General features: G+C 37.2%; 1 protein-coding gene across 6 annotated transcripts in view; it reads right to left on the minus strand.

The window, feature by feature from the left end:
• Positions 1–1,438: 1,438 nt before the first annotated feature.
• TSPAN8 (tetraspanin 8) overlaps positions 1,439–22,666 on the minus strand; it is a 254,116-nt gene continuing 232,888 nt past the window's right edge. For all 6 annotated transcript variants that reach the window (XM_055358044.2, XM_055358042.2, XM_055358046.2 and 3 more), the window contains 7 exons: positions 20,793–20,855; positions 16,348–16,485; positions 14,793–14,867; positions 14,590–14,697; positions 9,031–9,162; positions 5,674–5,757; positions 1,439–1,727 (listed from right to left, as the gene is read on the minus strand). In XM_055358044.2, the coding sequence (XP_055214019.1) occupies positions 1,674–1,727; positions 5,674–5,757; positions 9,031–9,162; positions 14,590–14,697; positions 14,793–14,867; positions 16,348–16,485; positions 20,793–20,855 (654 nt within the window). In that variant the 3' untranslated portion in view covers positions 1,439–1,673. The remainder of the gene's footprint in view (positions 1,728–5,673; positions 5,758–9,030; positions 9,163–14,589; positions 14,698–14,792; positions 14,868–16,347; positions 16,486–20,792; positions 20,856–22,666) is intronic.

Here is a 22,666-nt window from a genome sequence, read left to right on the forward strand (position 1 = left end):
ACAATAGCAAAGACTTGGAACCAACCCAAATGTCCAACAATGATAAACTGGATTAAGAAAATGTGGCACATATACACCATGGAATACTATGCAGCCATAAAAAATGATGAGTTCATGTCCTTTGTAGGGACATGGATGAAATTGGAAATCATCATTCTCAGTAAACTATCACAAGAACAAAAAACCAAACACCGCATATTCTCACTCATAGGTGGGAATTGAACAATGAGATCACATGGACACAGGAAGGGGAATATCACACTCTGGGGACTGTGGTGGGGTGGGGGGGAGGGGGGAGGGACAGCATTGGGAGATATACCTAATGCTAGATGACGAGTTAGTGGGTGCAGCGCACCAGCATGGCACATGTATACATATGTAACTAACCTGCACAATGTGCACATGTACCCTAAAACTTAAAGTATAATAAAAAAAAAAAAAAGAAAAGTGGTTACCTTTAGGGAAATATTTACAGAGAGGGCAGTATATTGGTAAATGTTTATCAACCAGCTCTCCAGAAAAGAAAGAAAAGAAAAGAAAGAAAAGCCCTGAATTTACAGCATTTGTCAGTTTCTATGGCATAAATACTCCGAGCATGGTAGATTTCAAGGTACCAATCTCGTGTTACTGAACACAAAGTTGGGAAGAACTTTGTGTACAAAACTTTTGTGTATATGTGTACAATCTGCTTAGCAAGTCTGTGTGAGCCAAATACAGCCCACCACTGAGAGTTGGCATGAAGGAGCATTCTGGTGTGGTAGAAATATTCTGTATCTTCTTTTTTTTTTTTTTGGAGATGGGGGTCTCACTTTATTATTCAGGCTGGTCTCAAACTCCTGGGGTCAAGAGACCCTACTGTCTCAGCTTCCCAAGTAGCTGAGCTTACAGGCATGAGCCACTGTGCCCAACTCTTGATCTTAGTCCTTACACAGATGTACATATATTAAAAGAGCTATACTTTAAGAATTATCGACTATATTGTATGTATGTTACACTTCTATACAAAGCAAAAATGTTAAATATTTCTGAGAACTAGAAAGAAAAAAAAGGTACAACTGTTGTGTCTGAGAGGAAGATCCAGATTGGTACCAGAGAAGCAATGGCTGGGTGCTGGGCACTCAGACCTTTTTGTTCATACAATAGATATGCAGCAAAAGAGAGACATACTATTAGTAGTTTTGACATAAATAGAAAAAAGATGGTGACTCTTTTACCTGGATCATTGTCAATTATTTTAACATTAGACTTGATTCAGTCTTATCACCAATGGTTGATACATCATATAAAAGAGTGTCGTTTCTGAAAAGCCCCAGATCCACTGTCTTAACTATCTATGGCCCTGTCAACTTAGAGACGATTATTCCACTGGGTGGCTCCAGAAGAACATTTTAAGCACTGTACCACCTGAACACAATGATCAGACATAGAAAAGCACCAATGTAAACAGTTACTTTTATTTTGAGTAAATATACACATTCATATCATTTTCCCTTATATCCCTCAAATCTTAAATGCGTTCAATATGTCTAGAAGATATCTGTGGTCTAGCTAGCTGAGACATTTTAAAAAGACAGCTGCTCCTGACTTATATAGCACTTACATATTTAAATTTACAAAGCCAAAGCAACATTTTAAAGGGGTTTGACTGACGATAGCTTGATGCATCCACAGATTCATTTGTTCCCGATCTGGCAATACAGGACCATAGAAAACACCAAACCCAGTATCTAGAGAACAAAATAACAGGATTAACATGGAATTTAAGGGAAAACACTGGACACATTATAAATAAACAGAAAGAACATTATATATGAAAAGATTTTGTATACTGACAGTTCCAATCTTATCTAAATCATCTCTCTTGGGAAATTAGAGGTTCCAATGGGACAAAAGAGCACTGCGAAAGCTCTCTTGAGTTTCTTTGTGTTTTAATCAGCTTTTTTAGCTGGCCAATCAGCCTCTATCTAACTGGCCCCATATAAACTGCACAGTAGCAGCTGCCACCAGAGGACCTACTCCCTTTTCTGGAACACACACATTCTTCTGCAGAGCGTCTCCTCTGGAGCACTGGGGATCTCAGGTCCCTGGGGGCTAAATATACATACTGCTTCCATAAAAAGGTTATGATCATCTGGTTTAAATCATCTGCATAAAAATCAAGGAGTCTAGAATTTCTCTTGATGTAGTTTTAGGCATTTCCAAGAGGAATAAAAAAATGAAGTAACTCTTTTTTTAAAAAAGCTTCTAAACTATGGGGAATAGCTTAATTCAGGAATTTCTTTTGAAGTGAAAAAGCACAGCTGAAAATCTGGGGCATAATTTCCATCTCAAGTAGCTCTCCCAAGAATGAGGGACCCCAAAATTTGCTCTAATTGGCTCTACAGTTGGTGACTTGCATGCTGTATCTTTGACGTAGAAATGATAGACAGGACCTGTGTGCATTACCAATAGAAAGTTTCCTCCCCCACCAGCCCCTTTTGAAGGGAGGATGGAGGAGGGCAAAGTGACATTTATGCTGAGTCAACTTAAATGCTTCTACTGTGTTGAGACTTTCTGCTTACTAACACTTTCCTGGAAATGTAATTCAAATGAGAACTGCTAACCAATCTTTCTTCCTTCTTAAAAAGGTTGACACCAATTCTCTGCAAAAGTAATAATTTCCATTCAAAATGTGCTACAATTGAAGACTGAAATTTAGTCTTTTTGTCTTGATCCTGAGCCTTAAGTCTGTGGGACAAGTATCAAGAAAGAATTTTTTTAATGGGGAAAAAACAATGGGATAAGACAACTGTCATCTTTCACTGCTACATCCTTGAAATAGAAGCCCACAATTTATCAGCAGACTAGACAGTTAATATCACACTTTCTTGCATTTCATTGTCCCTGAAAAGAACATTTATCATTGTTCAAAAAAAAGCACATAATTAAAAGAGATTTGTCATTTTATAATGTACGCCAAGACTCATGATAAATTTGCTAAGAGGTATGCAGCAGTCTAAAAAAATGTAAAATTATCATTTTTCTTTTAACTGCTTTATTTCTAGGACCTCCTGTTGGGATAACTTTTATCCTACAAAGTGATGGCTCTCAGTGTGTAGCACTTTTTTTTTTTAATTAAAGCAAGGAAAGTGCTGATCATCTTTTGTGCTTGTAAGTTGCTGTAGTCAAATGAGGAGAGTATGATAGTCTGGCTGTTTTAAGCTAGAGTAATGAGAATTCCAAAAATGTCTATAGATAAATTTTTCTTGCAGAATAAGGTATTCTGCACAATCTTTAGCATCCAATGTGAGAAGAATCCCTTAGGTATATAGTCTTAACAGAGCTTTGAAAACAAATATTGGCCCACCTCACTAAAACCTATGCCTAAACATACTAACATAAGGTCTAAATATGGGACGGTCTTTTTTTATATGATATTTTTCTGTGGAGATAATCTGAACATATTTTCTGCAGGAAGACATTTGCTTCTGTTTTCTTAAAAGTATTTTTTAGAGGAGATTTTCTGGTTCTGTATCTTTGTGTTTTTTTGAATTTGAACTTTGGAAACAAAGAAGGGAGATAGGCCTAAGTCATAGGGCAATAGGAAACTTGTACTAATGACTGTAAGACGAGCTATAAAATGCTTTTTTTTTTGGATACATAATTTATAGACTGGGTGTCAGAAGACTTTTCCAATCTACTTTTTGAATAAAGGAAGGTGGAATATAAAATGATTTGTTTCCCTTAAAAAGAGGGAGGGCAGGTTTTAGACTGAGGAACTGAACAATTTTAAAAAGTTCAAACAGTTATTTGAACCAATTATTTGCCATATCTGCAGAGTCTAGAAATCACAATTAATTTGACTGCTCGAATTCAAAAACGGTTATGTTTTATGATAGTACCACAAAAACTTCATACCTATAAATTACTGTATAGAATGTTTGTATTAAGCTATTTTTCTCTGAATATGTCTTTAGAAGAACAAATAAAATATTTAAACATGTAATTAATACATGGAATATAACAATTTCATAAAATACTGAAATGCATTAATCTTTTTGTAATCTTATTTTCCACTAGATGTATTTAAATTCTTGAAAATGCCTTTGACTATGACACAAAGGATTTCATCAACCTCCCCAATCAAGTATGTCCTTACTTTTTCTGGTTTTGCTAACTGAGGAGCATCTGTGATTTGAGCTAGTGATAGTCAATTGTCAGAACTTGAGTCTAACATGAAATATAACTCTTATATTAAATATCTCATTTAAAGCATGCTCTCTCATTCATTTAAATCATTCATGTAAAATCACTCTTGATTCATTTAAATCATTCATTTCTTACTCATCTTCATGGCCATTAGTCCTTATTTCTAAATTAGCATAAACCCAGAATACAAAGCAGAGAAACAAAATACATCTTACAAAATGCAGAATCAAGAGAAATAGACCTAATCCATAGCACCATTTGACTCTGAACATATATCAGACCTAAAGAAAGCCAGCCATAACCTACCAACAAAGAATGCTTCATATTTATACCTATTCATCTGGACTACAAGAAAGTAATAACCCACAGTTTAATTTGCTGCTAATAGTCCCTAACCTTTCTCTAATAGCTGCCTGGGAAATTCCACCAGCAAACTAAATAACCACTTAGGACACTAAATTGCTTCATTCCCAGTTAAAATTTCTTTCTGGCAGTGATGTGGCACGAGTAAGAGGTAGAAAATTACCAGAAAGCCCAAGGAGTACCTTGCACAGCATTCCATGAGCGTGAAGCACAAGGCACTCAGCTGAGCTAACCAGCTCTCACAGGCATTAACCAGGGAGACACTTCACATTCTTGCTAATGCCCTGGAATAGGATTGTGAGTGAATTTGATCTACTTGATATCAAAATTACCCAAGATCTGGGATGATTCCAAAATGCTTCTCTGAAGCAGTTTTAATTCATTTTCTTGGCAAAGATTTTTAGGCCATGTGAAAAGTGTCTTTCAGGTTTTTTTTTTTTTTTTTTTTAAAAAAAACATGCCAAGAAAGTTCATCAAGACAAAAATCCTATGCAGGATATTTTTCCAACATCAATAATTAAAGTGATGAAAGTAATACATAAGCCTCAATTTTCCTTGAAAATTTCTCCAAGTGAGTCAATAGTACTTAAGCTGAGGAAATCAGAGACAATTACCTCTACTTTTTAGAACTTCTTGGATTTCTCTAAAATGTAATAAGTAACAAAGAAACAGCTCCTCACACTCTTGAGTTCAGTTTTTATTTTCTGTTTCAAAATCAAGATGAGAAATAAGAAATTGTAAAGGTCGTATTTTGCTTTGTTTGGTGCTTTTTCTTCTAACTTTGGAAAACTTTAACCCCTGTGCTAGTTTTCAGTGGGAAAAATATACCTGGCACTAAGAACTATGTGAAAATTAATTCTATCTTTTTCCCGGTAGAGAGGTCATTCAGAAGCAAGAGTCTCAACCCTGCTCACTTCATAAGACTGGAATCTCCTCCTCAGACTCAGGCTGATCGAGGGAGATGATGGGCCTTTAGCATCCAGTGCTTTTCTAAAGCATCTGAGTTTTTTATGGTTGTTGTGGTTTTTTTTTTTTCTGGTTGTTTGTTCACCATCAATATTTCTTGAAATTAATGAACAAGCAAGGGAATAAAAGAGTCAATAATACAAGATTATACTGTACCTCAATAACTGCCACTCCAAATGCTATTCCAATAACTATAATCAAATTTTTTGCCAAGAAGTCTTTTATGAAAGAAATACAGGTCTGTTAGGAAAAAAAACATTAGAAGTTACCTCTCAGAAAAATTCGACCTTATATTAATCAAAATTTTTATTAATCTGGTTGACTTTTTACATTGCTATCAAGAAACACACTTAACGACAAGGAACTGGGTCATTCCTTCCACTCCCTGCTTCACCTTTGCTCCAAAAGGTTGTAACTGTTGTGGTTTGTTTATACATTGAAAAGCAATTGAGGAACAAAATTTTGCTTGACTGCCTAATTGTTGAATCCAGGGATTAATAATTACAAATAATAATTTTTCACCAACATACCCTCAAATGACAGATTTTATAATTTATACTATAAATTTTATAGCTGATAAAGCTATACATTTTACAACATAAAAGTATAAATCATAATTTTATCTTAACTTTATTCATTTTAGAGCTGATACCACCTTGACTAAGGATTTTTTAGGTTTGTAATCTACAACAGAAAGGTTTCTGGTTGAGATTTTAGATAATAATATTGCAAATTTTCATTTTTAAAACAAGGTATTTTCTTTTTTTCTTTCTTTTTTTTTTTTTTTTTTCTTTGAGACAGGGTCTCCCTCCAGCGCTGAAGCTGGATTGCAGAGGCGCAATCTTGGCTCACTGCAGCCTTGACTTCCTGGGCTCAAGTGATCCTCCCACCTAATCCTCCCAAGTAGCTGAGACTGCAGGCATGCGCCACCATGCCTGGCTAATTTTTGTTGTGTTTTGTAAAGACATGGTTTTGCCATGTTGCCCAGGCTTGTCTTGAACTCCCGGGCTCAAGCAATCCACTGGCCTCAGCCTCTGAAAATGCTGGGATAACAGGCTTGAAGTCACTGCTGCCGGAAAAAACAAGATATTTTCAAAATCCCTTAATATTTATCAGGGTTATTTTTATCTTAAAAAGAAAAAACTTACTATGTCTACCACTATGCCATTACTTTAGATAAAAAAGAGAAATTAGGAAGTTGCCTCTCTGCTACATTTTTGAAATGTATACAATCCAGGATGCATTTTCATGCTTAAAACATTTTGGACTAGACCTAATAACTTCAAGAATTGTAAATTATGTGAAGAATTTTTTAAATGGAAAAAGACTACACAATATAATTGTGTTATTTTTGTACTGCCCTGAAATATATTATCCCTTTGATGGTCATATATGTGCAAAGGGCTAACAAAATATTGCTATTTGTTAAATAAAATAAAATTTCTCCAGAAGGCTAAGTCATCTTTTCCCCTTCATTCCTGAACGTAATGAGTTTCTTCATTCACATTTAACCCAACGTGGTAAACATTCAGGGAAATTATTATGTCATTTAGGTTAACAATGAGATTAATGATTATATCTACTGAGTCACATTCATTATGTTTCAGGGGTTTTTCTCTTCCTCTTCGCCTAAGATAATGAGGGTATCTTGGCGAAAGGAAGAGGAAAAAAAAGAAATGTGAATTATGGCCATTCCATATTTTTTATTTTACCAGACTTCTCGCAAATGACACATGGCAGATGGAGGTATTTTATGAATTTACAATCTTCCTTTTGGGAAACTGGTGTAGCTATCAGCCTATATTCAGCTGAATTATGTGTGAACTTACAGAAACTATCTAATAGTTTTTTTAGGATACTTCCAGGGGCTTTTCAGAATCTGTCTTGAGGAAAAACATCTTTGAGTTGAATTTGAACAGGAGACAAATAGCAATCTGCAATTGAATTTACTTATTTCCTCATTATCCTAAGTGGAAACTATCTTTATTTACTCTATATTTATTTCCCCTTTTCCTTGTAAATACTGTGTCACTAACATTAGGTAGGGCGGAGGGGAGCAGGGAGAATATAAAAAGTAAGAATCAAACTTTTTTTAGTAATATTACTTTGACAATGAAAAACGCAATATAACCTGTAGTCTGGTAGATTATTTATTGAGTTACTTTAAATCTTAGCGACATACTTTAAGTATTAATGACAGCAATTCCCCTTCAGGGCAGAGCCTCTTTAATTTTGATAAGATCAGTGAAAAAGATCAGTAGTCAAGGAAAGGGTAGTTTCCCCTGAGATACTTTCTATTTCCTTTTATAAATTAATTTCAGTAGCAGTCACTAAACCAAAACAATTCTAGATTGAAAATAATCTTTGGGTATTATAGATATTAATATTAATTCATTGTGATTTATAGTGGTTTTTAATGTATCTGCCTCTCAACTAGATTGTAATCTCCTAGAGGATCCAGAAGCATGTCTGATCCTAGCAAGGGTCTGTCTGACATGTAGTAGGCACTGAAGAATAACAGTAAATAAATGAAATACTAATATCAATTGTAATTTTTGTACACATTTCTTCTAAGCAGAAGGAACAACTTATGAAGGGACAGATGTCATGTTCTTCATGAAGCCATATCCTGAACCCCACAGACTAAGTGAGATGGGGTCCCATAACACCTTGTGCCCATCTCTATCCAAGAGATACTAGTAGACCATTGGATTGAAGTTGCCTAACTATCTTTCTCTCTTCCTTACTTGAGCATCAGCTCCATGAGCACAGACATTGTGCTCTGTTCAGGAATGAATTCCCAGTGACTGGTAGAAAGCTTGGCGCATAGGAGGTGGTCAGTAAGTATTTGATGAATTGATCAATAAGAAGAACTAGGACATCCACGTATTGACATTCACAAGTCACATAAATATGACATTTACAACACATAAAAGATTAACCTATCTTTTTCAATTGACATTAAATGTTCAAGGTAACTTCTCAATTGCAGCAATAACTAGGTAAATTGGTAGCTGTCAATAACATAGAGAACCTAAACCCTTAAATGTATTTGGGAAGGACTTGGAGTCCTTTCTTTAAATTTTGGGAAAGAAGAAACCTCATTTCTTGAGAAAAGGAAATTTGATTAGAAAACAAAAAACATTGAAAATTGTAGTGAAAATATTGTTTTCTAGAACTTATGTTAAAGTAGGAAAAAATAAAAGAGAATAATGATTAAGATGACCAAAGAGAGGATAAAATAAACTTTTATGTTTGTACTTTGCCTCCCATTGCAGTAGAATGTTTCTTTGACCTATTAAGATTGGGCTTAAATGATGCCAGACTCATAGAAGAAATGAAGTCTATCTGCTTTTATCTTTAAATAAGGATTTTTTTAATTTGGGAAATTTCTGAGATTTTTATATCATGATTCCCATTGTACTCCATGCATTTTAATTTTTTGTAGGGACTTTAATTGTGAAAAGAAAGTTACAGAATTGCTTATTGTACCAAATGTGATTTAGTTCTCACCTCTTTGTAAACTTGTTTTCCATTATAGCTTTGGCATGGTCTCTGGTTATCTACACAGGCACATAATTCAGGATAGTGTTGAAAATTATTTCCCCAATCAGCAGCTCCATTGACCAAACCACAGCATTTAAACTGTTTGATAAAAGGTAGAATGAGAAGCAGTCAGTAAGAAGATTAAAAACATTGGCAATACATTAAATTATAATCTTCTGAAATCATTATTAAAGGTTATTAGGCTAAAGTACCATGTAAGTCACCTTTCACCTTTCTCTGTGTAGAAGTAAAAATTAAGGATTTTTTCATTTTGATCTTTACATTAATGATGGAAAAATGGAGTTGCAGACTCAAAAATCTGAAGAAGTTGGGAAGATGAAAAACTCACCTACTAGGTTTTTTATTTTTATTTTTTTGAGATGGAGTCTTGCTCTGTCACCAGGCTGGAGTGCAGTGGCGCGATCTTGGCTCACTGCAACCTCCAACTCCCTGGTTCAAGCGATTCTCCTACCTCAGCCTCCCGAGTAGCTGGGATTACAGGCATGCTGCACCACCACGCCCAGCTAATTTTTGTATTTTTAGTAGAGACCGCGTTTTACCATGTTGGCCAGGATTGTCTCAATCTCCTGACCTCGTGATCTGTCCACCTCAGCCTCCCAAAGTGCTGGGATTACAGGCATAAGCCACGGTGCCCAGCCTTACCTACTAGTTTTTAATGACAAAAGAGAGTCAGATCTATGTAACCTAGATATTGTCAAAAAAGTTTCCAAAGAATTCACAAGAGAGTCAAAGAATTGTTGCTCAAAAGAGACATGAAGTTTTAAAAGTGAAATTTCCACTCCATGATCTCTGATCACTTTTGAAAGACAGGAGGAAAAAAATGAGAGATACTGCAAAGACCAAAATAGATGCTCAAGGAGCCTCCCATAAGATTGAATTTTATGAACATCTTTAAAATATGGGAGGGAACACAAATGAAGAATGAAGCTCTTAGAATGTCAGGAAAGTTACAGTCCCAGAATAAACTGATCCATGGAAAACACTAAAAAAGAGGGTTTGCAGCCACATTTGAGGAAGAAAAACAAGGAAATGATAACCCCAAGAATCAGGGCATGTGGCACATGATATTATTAGATGGGAGAAAGAAAGATAATTATCCCTCATGTTGCTTCCATCTGCTCAATTAAGGGGAAAACACTTCGTGCAGAAATGGGAGGGAAAAAAAATGGCTGAAAAAAACAGAACCAAGACTGAGTGGTTTTCCCAGCTCTGATACATTGCAATGCCAAGATATTGAAAGAATTTTCATTTACTGGGCAGGTAATCATGTTTATTACACATTAGTTTAACCTCTGTGCCAAAGTTTGTTCATCTGTAAAATACAGATAGTAACAGTTGCTAATAATAGCATTTAATTTGCAGATTTATCATAAAGATAAACATAAGAAAATCCATGTAAAGATAAGAACTCCCAGGTTGAAGAAAGCACTCAATAATGCATTTGCTTTTATTGTTTTTGTTTTCATTGTTTGCTGTTGGTGTTGTTTCTGTTATGCTCTCACAGGAACATGATCTGTTCAGCATTGTTATCAATGATTTGAATAAATAGAAAAAAATATCTTTCCAATTCTGTAGTTTATGTAGAGCTAGGAATGACAATTAATATGCTGGAGATCAGAGTCAAATTTCAAAGATAGTTCAAATAACAGAGATAAACTAACAAATTCAACTGAGGCAGATACGAAGTCTTGTACTTATGTCCAAAGACTGAGTTACACAAAAGCATTACTCAACAGATGTTTATATGACAAAGAGCTGGAAATTTCAGTTTGTTTCAAGGTCAGTACTAGCAAGGAGGGTGCTCTTGAAACAACCTCCTTTCCTGTTCCCATGGTAGACAGGATTAATTGTTTATTCTTTCTGATTACATAATCTTGAGTAGTATTCACTGATACAGATACCCTCTGTCAAATGTAAATTAAATTCCACTATAAAATTTGTATTCTCATTTACAGATCAGTTCATATTTGGAATATTGTAGACCTCAGGACTCCTTAGGGAGGCATAAAGTCATACTCACAGATGAGAGGGTAGAAGTTAGGAAGGTTAAAACTTCTCACGATATCAAGTCACTACATCAGAGATAAGAGCAGTTAAAGAAGAAGCTGGTCAGGACTTGTTGACACTGGTGTAACAGCTGGATGAAAAAGGCAGTAGGCACTAATGATACAACGCCTCTAGACAAATAATAACGAGCAAGAATCCGAAAGGGGTGCATTCCATCAGTATGTTAACAGGGAATTTGTGCGGGAAATCCCTGAAATCCAAAGAGAAAGCCATTCAGCATCTGTAGCTTTTGTCAATGTGTTATGGGACTCCAGGTCATCCAGCCAGAGTTTGTGGTGGTAGGATTCTTTTCCCAAAGAAGCATAACTTATAAAAGAAAGCATAGTGGAGAAGGAGGAGGAGGATAAGGATGAGGAGGAGGAGGAGGAGGAGGAAGAAGAAGAAGGAGGAGGAGGAGGAGGTAAGAAGAGGAGGAGGAGAAGGAAGAAGAAGAAGAAGGAGGAGGAGGGGGAGGAGGAGGGGGAGGGGGAGGTGGCACAGGGAAGAGGAGAAGGAGGAGGAGGAAGAAGGAGGAGAAAGAAGAAGAAGAAGGAGGAGGAGAAGGGGGGACAAGAAGGGACAGCAGGAGGAAAACAGGAGGAGGAAGAAAAAGAATCAGCAGAAGAAGCAGGAGAAAAAAGAAGAAGGGGAGGCGGAGGAGAAGAAAAGGAAGAAGGAGGAGGAGGAGAAGGAGGAGAAGGGGAAGGGGAAGGAGAAGGAAAGAAGGAGAAGAAGGAGGAGAAGAAGAAGACTCATAATGGAAATTTGAAGAAATATAGTCCTATGAACACAAGGAACTTCAGGCACAGGATTTCTTTACAAGAGCAAGAGCGCTTCAGGAGAACATGCTACAACAAACAGCACATTTAGAAACCCAGGATTGGCATGGAGACCTTGAATCCAGGGATATGTGCAGCAGATGTTACTAGGACCCAAACCAGAGGCTCAGTGATTACCTCTAGTCTATTTTGTCCTAGGTCAACACCCTGGGAAGGGTCTGGGATGCTCAGCCCCACCCAGCAGAGGTACTGAGGCTGCATAAATTCTTCCTGCTTTAAGCCTGTTTTAAGCTGGGCTCTAGAGTAAGAATGATCCCGGAAAGAAGAGAGTCAAAGGATGCAGCTACAGGGGAGCTAGGAAAAGCACATCAGAAAGGAAGTTAAACAGGGACTGACCCATATCAGGTTTCAGCTTTCGGAAATGATGCTTTAAGCACAATTTTTACAAGCTGGCATCTATCCAAATAGGAACTAGTGAATGCTCTGAGGGAGAAAAAAAAAAAGTCACCTGATAAAACGTTTGAGAAACCAAGGATGTTTCCACTTGAAAAGCAAGGATTTTAGGAGTCGAACAATAGCCATTCTCAAAGAAAAATCTATCATATATAAAAGCATCAATAATTTTTTTTCCTCTGAAACTCTGGAAAAACTAGTACTAAATAATGTAAATCCTAGGGAGGCAGATTTTGTTTCAAATTAAGAAATAACATACTAATCATCAGACTTGCATATAAGCAGGATGGGCAAAAAATTTTTTTTTTTTTTTTTTTTTTTTTGAGATGGAGTCTTGCTTTGTCGCCCAGGCTGGAGTGCAGTGGCGCGATCTCGGCTCACTGCAAGCTCCACCTCCCGGGTTCACGCCATTCTCCTGCCTCAGCCTCCCGAGTAGCTGGGACTACAGGCGCCCACTACCACGCCCGGCTAATTTTTTGTATTTTTAGTAGAGATGGGGTTTCACCGTGTTAGCCAGGATGGTCTCGATCTCCTGACCTCGTGATCCACCCGCCTCGGCCTCCCAAAGTGCTGGGATTACAGGCGTGAGCCACCGCGCCCGGCCAGGATGGGCAAAAATTAGTAAACTTTCACCTCTTTAATATTTCATTTGAGGGTAGATGACCATAAATATAAAATATGTTTATCAGTGAGAAGTCAGATTAAGTGACCTATAAAATTCAAGCCTCTCCTAAGATTCTGTGAATTTCCATGACATGCATATATTCAGAAGGAAAAAGTAGTAAGAGCACTCCAAGGATGGAAACAGATGCAAAGGCACGAAGGCAGAGTTGTTCAAGGGACCCTGAGTGCACAAACCTGGCTGGACTAGAGTTTACTCTTTAGAGAGTAGTACTTAGTAAAGTTAAAATATTAGGTAGGATCCAGAGAGTAGAAGACCTTCAATGCCTACCCATATTTTGACTTTAAAGAAAAAAGGAGGGGATAGTATACTGATTTAAAAAATAATAGACTGGTCAGACAGATCTGGGTTCAAATTCCAACCCATCACTTGGTAGCTGTTAGACCTCCCTAAAACCCAATATCCTTATCTGTAAAATAGGGTTAATGAGGATAATGATATTACCCATCCACAGGGTTGTTGTGGGTATTAAATGAGCTACTGGATATAACACCTGCTACATAGCAGCAATTAATGTTAGCTATTACCATTTTTATGAGACAGAGAAGTGGTGGAGGCTGAGAAAGAGAAAAAGAGAGGTTGGACGTGGTTGCTCACGCTTGCAATCCCAGCACTTTGGGAGGCCAAGGCAGGAGGATCACTTGAGGTCAGGAATTTGAGACCAGTCTAGGCAACATAGTAAGACCCCTCTCTCTACAAAAATGATAATAATTTTTTAAAAGGTAGCCAGGCATGGTGGTGTGTGCTTGTGGTCCTAGCTACTCAGGAACCTGAGGTGGGAAGATCTCTTGAGCCCTGGTGGTCAAAATTGCAGTGAGCTATGATTGTACTACTGCACTCCAGGCTGAGTGACACAGCAAGACCTTGTCCTCAAAATAATTAATTATTTTTTAAAAAAGAAGAGAGAGAGGCCATGTGCAGTGGCTCACCTCTGTAATCCCAGCACTTTGGGAGGCTAAGGCGGGTGGATCACCTGAGGTCAGGAGTTCAAGACCAACCTTACCAACATGGTGAGACTCTGTCTCTACTAAAAATACAAAAAATGAGCCGGGCGTGGTGGCGCATGTCTGTAGTCTCAGCTACTCAGGAGGCTGAGGCAGGAGAATCAGTTGAACCCGGGAGGCAGAGGTTGCAGTGAGCCAAGATTGCACCACTGCACTCCAGCCTGGGTGACAGAGCAAGACTCTGTCTCAAAAAAATAAAGGGGGAGAGAGAGAGAAAGAGAGGAGATTCCCAGACACACTACCCTTTTAAATGGTAAATGGAAAATATTAAAACTATTATTGATTTGACTCATTCGAGGCTTAACCTGTCATAAATGTATCTTCTTAATTTCTGTCCTTCAAAACTGCTTCAGAACTTTGTATGAAGCGAGAAAGTAATTACAAATATCTTAGATTTTTCTTATTGCATGGTGACAGAATAATCAATCAAAATCTGCAAAATGGAGACATTTTTCAATCTTTAAGGAATATGTGTTAAAAACTAAACAAACACAGAAGAACTCTGTCCAACTCTTTAAAATGAACAATGAATTCTAATTACCTCTTCTTGAAACACAATTATGGCTTCCTGGAATTGTTTTTCACTTTCCCCTGTGGCGCTCAAAAGCTTTGTGTTTTCATAGAGAGTTTCATTCACAATGCGATCAGACTGAAAATTGAAAAGTATTTTACGTTATTCATGCCACAAGGTAGTATTTCAATTTTTCAAACTTCTTCAAAATTTTCAAACATCTGTGCACACACCTTAGATTTGAAAACAGCTCCTAGGATACCTGTCGCCACCTGCAGGAGCAGGATCAGAAGCAAGCCTATGAAAAACTGAAGAAGAGAAAAAGAAATATACATTATCCTCAGTGCATTCAGTAACATCTGGGGACATTCTGGCACAGCACTTCTCTCTACAGCTGGGATTATATCACAGTGAGAGCGTCAGTCACACTCTTCATTTATTCCACTTTTTACTTCAAGCTGAAAATTTTGGGTTCATTACTACTCAGAAAACTGCTCCAGAGACTGATTGAGGAAAGTGGTTCAGGCAAAAAATTATCAAAACAACCATTGATATCTGTATGATATTGACTAGAGGGAAGTTTGAAAACTTAGATGAGTTTATTTGAGTATTATTTTACTCCTTCCCTTTCTTCATCAAACACAACCTCACACAAACTCAGAACTGGCTTTGAAACAGCATCTCCACTACATTCAGAATCACCTGGCATCTTGTTACATATATAGATTCCTGAAATCGGCTTCAGATACGCTGAATCATAAGTTTGAAGAATGCAGCCCAAAGACAATTAGCTTTTTTTTTAAACAAGCTCCTTGAGTAATTAAATTCTTCAATTGCAAATGAGGCCTTATTGTTCAAAAAGCAATCAGTACGAATGTTATTAGAGTCCCTTTAAAACTCTGTCTCTACCGTCCCTCACAATAAACAAACAGTTTTGAACATTTTTCTCAGGTACTGATATAATCCTTACTTTATTAGAGGAATAAGTTTAGATTAGACCTGATAAACTTTTATGTCATATTTGTATCTGATAAACACTTGATTTTTTTCTAATATTTTTACTATATCCATTTTCTACTGTATATGTTAAAAGTGAATGCCTGTGAATTATCCAAACCCAATTTATCCTCCTCAATGCTCTCTAAGAGATAATTCTGATTATCTCATTCATTTAAACTTTTTTTTTTAGCATGGCATGTAGAACACCTATAATTTTACCACAACCCACACTTGGATTCATCTTCCATCATTTACTGGAAACAGTTTTGCCGGTCTCCTGCCATACCCAAGGCTTCTCAGTTCCCAAACACACCAGCACTGTACTACCACGTTGTCTTTCCGGAAAGCTTTTCCCACCCTCACTCGTACAAATACCTTATTCACTTCTGCCCTGGTTTGAAAATCCCATCCCCTGTCTTGCCCTTTGCTTCTGGGGCCACTCCCACTGTAGCTATTTGCTTACTTATTAACCTTCCCTAGTAGGTTCTAAAGGTCTTATGTATTATTTAGCACAATATCTGACACATAGAGGTATGGCAGTAATGTTGAATGAGTGAATGAATGAATGGATGAATGATTAAAATTTGTCTCCTCTCAGAGTATCCTCCAGTTTCTAAGCCAAACTAAGCCAAATTTAAGCCATATCAGCTTCCACAATTAAACCTTCTAAAGAGAAGTTGGAGTTAGAGTTTCATCAATCATGGCACGTTCTTTTAACAGACAATAGGGATGGGAGAGAATCCTCTGGAGTCTGAAGGTTGGACACTGGGATTTGTTTGGAGAACTCACCAACAGAAGCATGCAGCGACTTTCTCTTATAGCACCGCAGCATCCCAGGAAGCCCAGAATCATGATGATGGCACCTACAGCAATCAATATGTCCACAGCAACGTAGGAGCTAGAGCCTGCATCTTCAGAACCGAAAATCTGAAGTAAAAAAGAGATTAATGGCAGAAAATTTCTTTCCTTGAAGTTTATTTTGCTCATTCAACAAATATCCATTGAGTGCCTCCTATGCGTCAAGTCCTGTGCCAGGACCCTGAAATACATCAGTGATCTTAAAAAGTACAAATCCTTGCCCTCATGGAGCTCACATTCTATTGAAGTGCTTATATTTTTCTAAAATGATATGTTGAAAGCTGGGTGGAAGAAATGTAATAGGTTTTTTTAAACTGTATTTTTAAAAGCTTAGGACAGTTACTTTTACTCTTCTTGATGTAATCTTTGGTTCACATATTTTGTGTATTCTACATAAAGTGCATTATAAAAGCATGTGTTGTTATGGTTTTTAATTCTTTAAAAAGTTCAAGCTCTTTAAACTATTGATAGACACAACAATATGAATTAATTTCAGAGTCATTATGCTGAGCTAAAGAAGCCATAGAAAAAAGCAAATACTGTATGATTCCATTTCTATAAAGTTCAATCATAAGCAAAACCATGGTTATAAAAATCAAAGCAGTGCTTGACTTTGAGCAAGGCAGAAGGGAAGGCAAGAGTTAACTGAAAAGGGACATGAGGGAACTTCCATGGGTTAATAAAAATGCTTTGTATCCTCATTAAAAAGAAATCCAGTTCCTGATATTTCATATCAATTTTATCTCTTTGTTCCCAAAAGCCATAGTCCATAGAGTCATCTAGAAACTCTATTTTGACTGTTAGTTAATGAGATATGAAGGGAAAAAAAATCCTAGGGCCCTTTATAGTGGGTGGGCTACCCATCAGGCATAATTCAGTTCTCCCAACAACACACACATACTAGTCTTCATCACCCTCATAACACCTAGCCTCAGCCACCTCTTGTCCTCGATAAGTGGATTTATCCAGAAGTAAATCACAATTAAAAAGTAAAGCCTTGTGCGTGTGTTATGCATAAATCCTATATGTAGCCCATTTGTCTGCTATAACTTCTATCTACTGGGTTGTCTCTAGATAGAGCACTAGTTCCTAGACTAACTCGAAACCTCTGCCTCCCAGAATGGGCTATATAGCATGTAGGTCAGCTCCCTTACAGTCAATACAAAAATGACTGCTATGTTCTAATGATATTTTTGTTTTTCAAGGCTTTTTAAATCTACTTATTGCCTAGAGGAAACTTTTATTCAACAATCAATAGGAAGGAATGTGCTGAAGTTATAAAAGCATTAAAACAAACATCTATATTTTGTCAGGGTCCTAATAAATAAGTTTGTAATCCTGGAACAGTCACCCAACCTAGTGGGCTCCAGTTTCCCCATTTATAAAAGGGAATTGGGTCAACCTCTGTGATAGCTAAGGCCTCCTTTGTCTCTAAAAGTCTATGCTTACAGATAATGTTTCAATTTACATATTTTGAAAGCTTGGTTAAGTCCTAAAGATTTTTGTTTGTTGGTTTTTATTGTTTTCTCATTAATATTAGAGCTAAAAAATCAGTTTTGTTAATAAACAGGCAGGACATTGGAATCAAAATAAATGTGACAAAAATAGAAGTGTTAGGAAACTAGCTCTATGGACTTCCTGCTAAATATTGCTTCACTAGAATATTGTGGCCAGTACAGGCAAACCCTATGAGAGGATGGAAGCCTCGCTAGCTGGGTTATCAGAACTTAGAAAAGATACGCCAGACATGCAAATAATAGTTCAAATATCTACACATGAGGCCAAGATAGTGCGACCAGCACTTGTGCAGCAGGTAGTGAGACACTTCTATGAGGCTAACCTGGGCAGGGTGACCCACCGCCAGAAACTAGCCAGAAAGCAGTGTGTTGACGGTCTAGTGGTCATTGTTCCAAGTCCAGCCCAACAAGTGGTTATTCTTATTCAAGAATGAAGTGGAAATCTGAGTTCAGATGTTTGCACCAGGGGAGGAACAGCAGGGTTTGAAAAGCTGTCTTGAATGAACACTGTTTCCCTGTGTGTCTTAGGACAAGGGGAGAATTTCTAAAGACAGAGAAATTCAGCTGGGCCTGAAAGATGAGGACTCAGGAATCTTCTTTGGACCAGAAGGGACCTCCTGGGACAAGGATGGCTGCCCATGTGCTTTTCCTCATGGTGCTAAGTTTATCCTGAGGTAGAAAAAAGGGTCTTCATGAGACACTTCAGCAGAAAGTTCTGTCATTTCCCTGACATCCTTCTTTTCTGTGTATATGCTCATGTTTTTCCTTCCAAAACAGCTACCTCTGTTTTTTCACTAACAAAAAATTCAGCTCTTTGCTCTGTCTTGATTCTTTGTCACTGGCTTGAGATAAATATAAACCAAGCCAATTTTATATAAGCCAAGCTGGTTAATGTTGTCCTGGCAGACACTGGCTTTTGTTCAGTGTGAGAGGCTGATGAAGCGTGAGTCAAAATGTAACTAAAGATGCTGTCTAGCTCTATTAATTCATTCTTATCCCCAGATGTGGAGGAGCACCCTCTCAAGGACAATAGTTCCCCTTTAATACATTCAATATGTGCAATTTTTTAACAGACTAAACACCAAATTTGTTTACCAGAAGCACTGGGAGGGAAAGAAAATACCAACAGGAAGTAAAATTAAAATAAAATAAATTGCAGGCTACACACACATCTTGAAGAGGCCACAGCACCCTGTAAGTAGGTGACTGTTAATCTCTGTGCTTAATTATGAGTCCCAAAGTCAGACTTCAGATTCTACAGGATGGAAATTCTGCACATCTTCAAATGCACTTCTTGGGCTCACACACCAGAGCTCCAGGCCATCAGGAAGTCACAGTTACGGTTATCAGTAGAAAACAATAAGTGAAATCGTGATGGACTAGGATGTTACTAAAAAGCTGCCACACCCACTCCCACCCAATTTCTTCACCATGGTGAGGCACAGAATGTGGAAGCCTCTAATTGCCACTGTGATCCTCTGGGCTCCCTAAGGGCAGAAAGCAATTTTAAAAGGAAAAGAACAACAGGAGAGAGAGAGAGGGAAAAAAAAAAATCAGAGATAGAGTGAGAAAGAAATTTTCAGAAAAGCCACTCACTGCAGCAAAGAAAACAGAGCAGACGTTAATTCCCTTTTCATCTTTCTTTCCACTAGCCTGTGTTCAAAGGCATTTAGCTGCACCATGGTGAAATACGTTTTAGTAGAAAATGCATTGTCTTAATTGCTGGCTTAATAAATCTCTCAGTAATTATCAACTTGGAATCAAAATTCTTCTCAGAGAGGAGAAACTCTCTTTATGTGGGCAAATACCTTAAAAAGGCTCTAGCAGTAGAAGAGGTGATCCTTTAGTGGCAAGAGCCCAGAAAACAAAGAACAAATTAATGGCTCTGAATGTGTTAGAATAATAATTTGTGGGGATGGAGCCCCAGAATAGAAGAAGGGAGAGAAAAGAATAAAAGCACAGGAGCCAGGAAATGGTGCCAGGGTGGTATTATGTTCCGTAAAACTGACAGAACAATCCCCGCACACTCGCCCCTCCCTCTTCCCCCAACTCTTTCCACATTTGTGATACTGTGGCATGGAACAGATACCACACGTATGGAGTCCAATAGCTGGAGCCAGAGTTAACCATACGAAATACACTTCCTCCAGACCTGTAGATCTGGGTAAGAGCTTTGGCACTGGGCACGGAATGGTGTGTGGGGGAGGAAAATGGGTCATGTTCATCTTATACATATAGCAATAATCTGGACATCCCCAGAGAATTACTGAGTTTCACCGAGTTAGATCAGCCACTACTGGCAAGTGGTTACCTTCACTGCCAGTTGCCACAGGTAAATAACAAGTACCCTTGTACCTTGTTGTCTTTAAAATACAGATTCAAATTATTCTTCTCCAAGAAAACTTCTCATCTTCTTTCCTTTTGGACCAACCACATTGGGATCAACTAAATTATTGTCAAAACTTCTACTATAAAAATTATTCTTCTTGGTGAGAAGGAGAGGTGGCCTATATCCTCAATATAGGCCTTAAACAAATGGTGGCCTTAAACAAATAGTAAAGGAGGAAAATTTCCACTTTGGCCCCTTCCCACCTGCATCTCACTGAATTTTTTTGAATTTTTGAATAACACCTCCTCCATTCTCTAGAAAGATTTTTCCACATCTAGCATAGTGCTGGCCACATAGTAATTTTGATTGATTGAATTGAATTATAAAATCACATAACAGCACAAGTGATTACATGAAGCAGTTAAGAAAAACGTTTTAGACATGTTTATTACTATTATTGTTATAACTTTCATTATTATAAATGAAATAAACTACATTGGGGAAAGGGTGACTTGTTTTTGCATACTTACCGCTTGAGAGTCATTGCTTACTCGTACCCATATTGCTAATGCTAGGATCAAGATACCACATAACTGCAGAAAAAAACAAACAAACAAAAAGAATACAATTAGGATCATATGAAACTCTAATTCCACACCCTCTCATCTATCCGGTGACAGTAGTTCATCATCGACTATACTATCACAACCTGGAAGACATAAATGAGGCATATTCATATACAGATCATTGTTGAAATGTTAAATTGCAATGTGTAAGTTTGATGAGAATAGTTCTATTTCTCATCCACAACTCACTCATAGGTCTATGGACAAGAAGTTATTTCCATTAGGCCTGGAAAGATTATTTTTCCATGTAACTCTAGCCCTGTGTTTCTGCTAGGTTTTACCATACAAAAGAAAAGTCACAACAGTTTAAAGATAAAATATCCTTATCATGCCTCCGGGCTTGTTTGTGAGAAGCTACGTTGGACCAGGAAAAAAGGGAATGACTGAATAGTCACCATTCATTTAAGATTCGACAGGAAGGGAGATGTTGGGATAGAGGGGGAAAAAGTAAAACATACGACAAGATGTGCAGTTAAGCAACAAGGCTATATAATAATCAACACTTTTTGAACCCAAATAAACTCTCTTAAAAACAAGCTCTTTTAGGTAGTAAAGTTTACTCACAGAGAAGGAACAATGAAAGACAGAACTTAAAGTCTTAAATTCCTTTAATGATTTTACCAGATTATTTAATTTGGACCAATGCCAACACAATAAAATGTAAAACACATTTTACTTTAGTGTAAGGAAAACTCTTGTCATTCAGGGTTTAAAAAAAAAAGTTATGCATTGTGGCTTCAAAAACAAAAATCAAAGATCTATTATTAGATAGAGATGTTAAGAGCTGTGTCTGGTAACATACCAGACACAGCAGGCCTTGCGGGACTTAGTAGACAATTCTGACCTTGCTGTACTCCGACAGACAAATGTCCTTGGAGCATCATTGCTTTCGTGCATGGTTGAGACATATGCCTAGAACCCCAAGACAGCACTTTTAATGGCTTCTCATTGAGTTTGCAGGGGAAATAGAGTCAAGGGCTCTGTTAAGGAATAGGAAGCACAATGAGTAGTTGAGTAACCATAGACTCTGTGCTCCCTAAAAGACCTTGAAAATCATCTAGGTCTAAACCTCTCATTTTGAACGGAGAAATTGGAATCCTGGGCGCTAATTATTACATCATGAAAACCCGGAGCGATTCCTAACCAATCTGCCCCTACAACATACTTCAACTCCTACAAAATAACTAATGCAATTAAAAACCAAAGCTCTTTAACCACCAAATAACCTATGCAATTATCTCATACACACACATAGACACACACACACCATAAAATACAAATGATTAAAAAACACAGCTTTCGTGTTTGAAAACTTCCCTTACTTCTCTAACCCTGAGATTTATAGCATCCTTTCACAAAATTCTAATTTCATTTGCAAACAAAGACAAATGCTCATTTTAGCAGTTCTTTGTTAAACAGTTTGTGAGTGATAATTTATGTCAAATGATAATGAGACCCTCTGGGATTTTCAGTAATTTCATACCAACTGAATTTTTTGTTTGTTGTTTAGTTTGTTCACTGATTATCTTCTTTCGTTTTCTTCTCTTTTCACAAGCAGATTCATAATGATTGGCTTAATAGTCATTCTGGCCTTTATCTGTAACTAATGAACCTTGTAGCTATTATGAGTAGCATTCTTTCCTGATATTTGTTAAACTATCAATGAAAAAACTTTAAGAATTCTTAGTAAGAGCTTAGTAAGAACTCAGTGTGATATTTTTTAAAACTTTTTTTGTTCGTGTATTACTATTTACTTTTTCAAGGTATTTAGATATCAG

This window comes from Gorilla gorilla, chromosome 10, assembly GCF_029281585.2.
Source record: "Gorilla gorilla gorilla isolate KB3781 chromosome 10, NHGRI_mGorGor1-v2.1_pri, whole genome shotgun sequence".
Taxonomy (NCBI): Eukaryota; Metazoa; Chordata; class Mammalia; order Primates; family Hominidae; genus Gorilla; species Gorilla gorilla.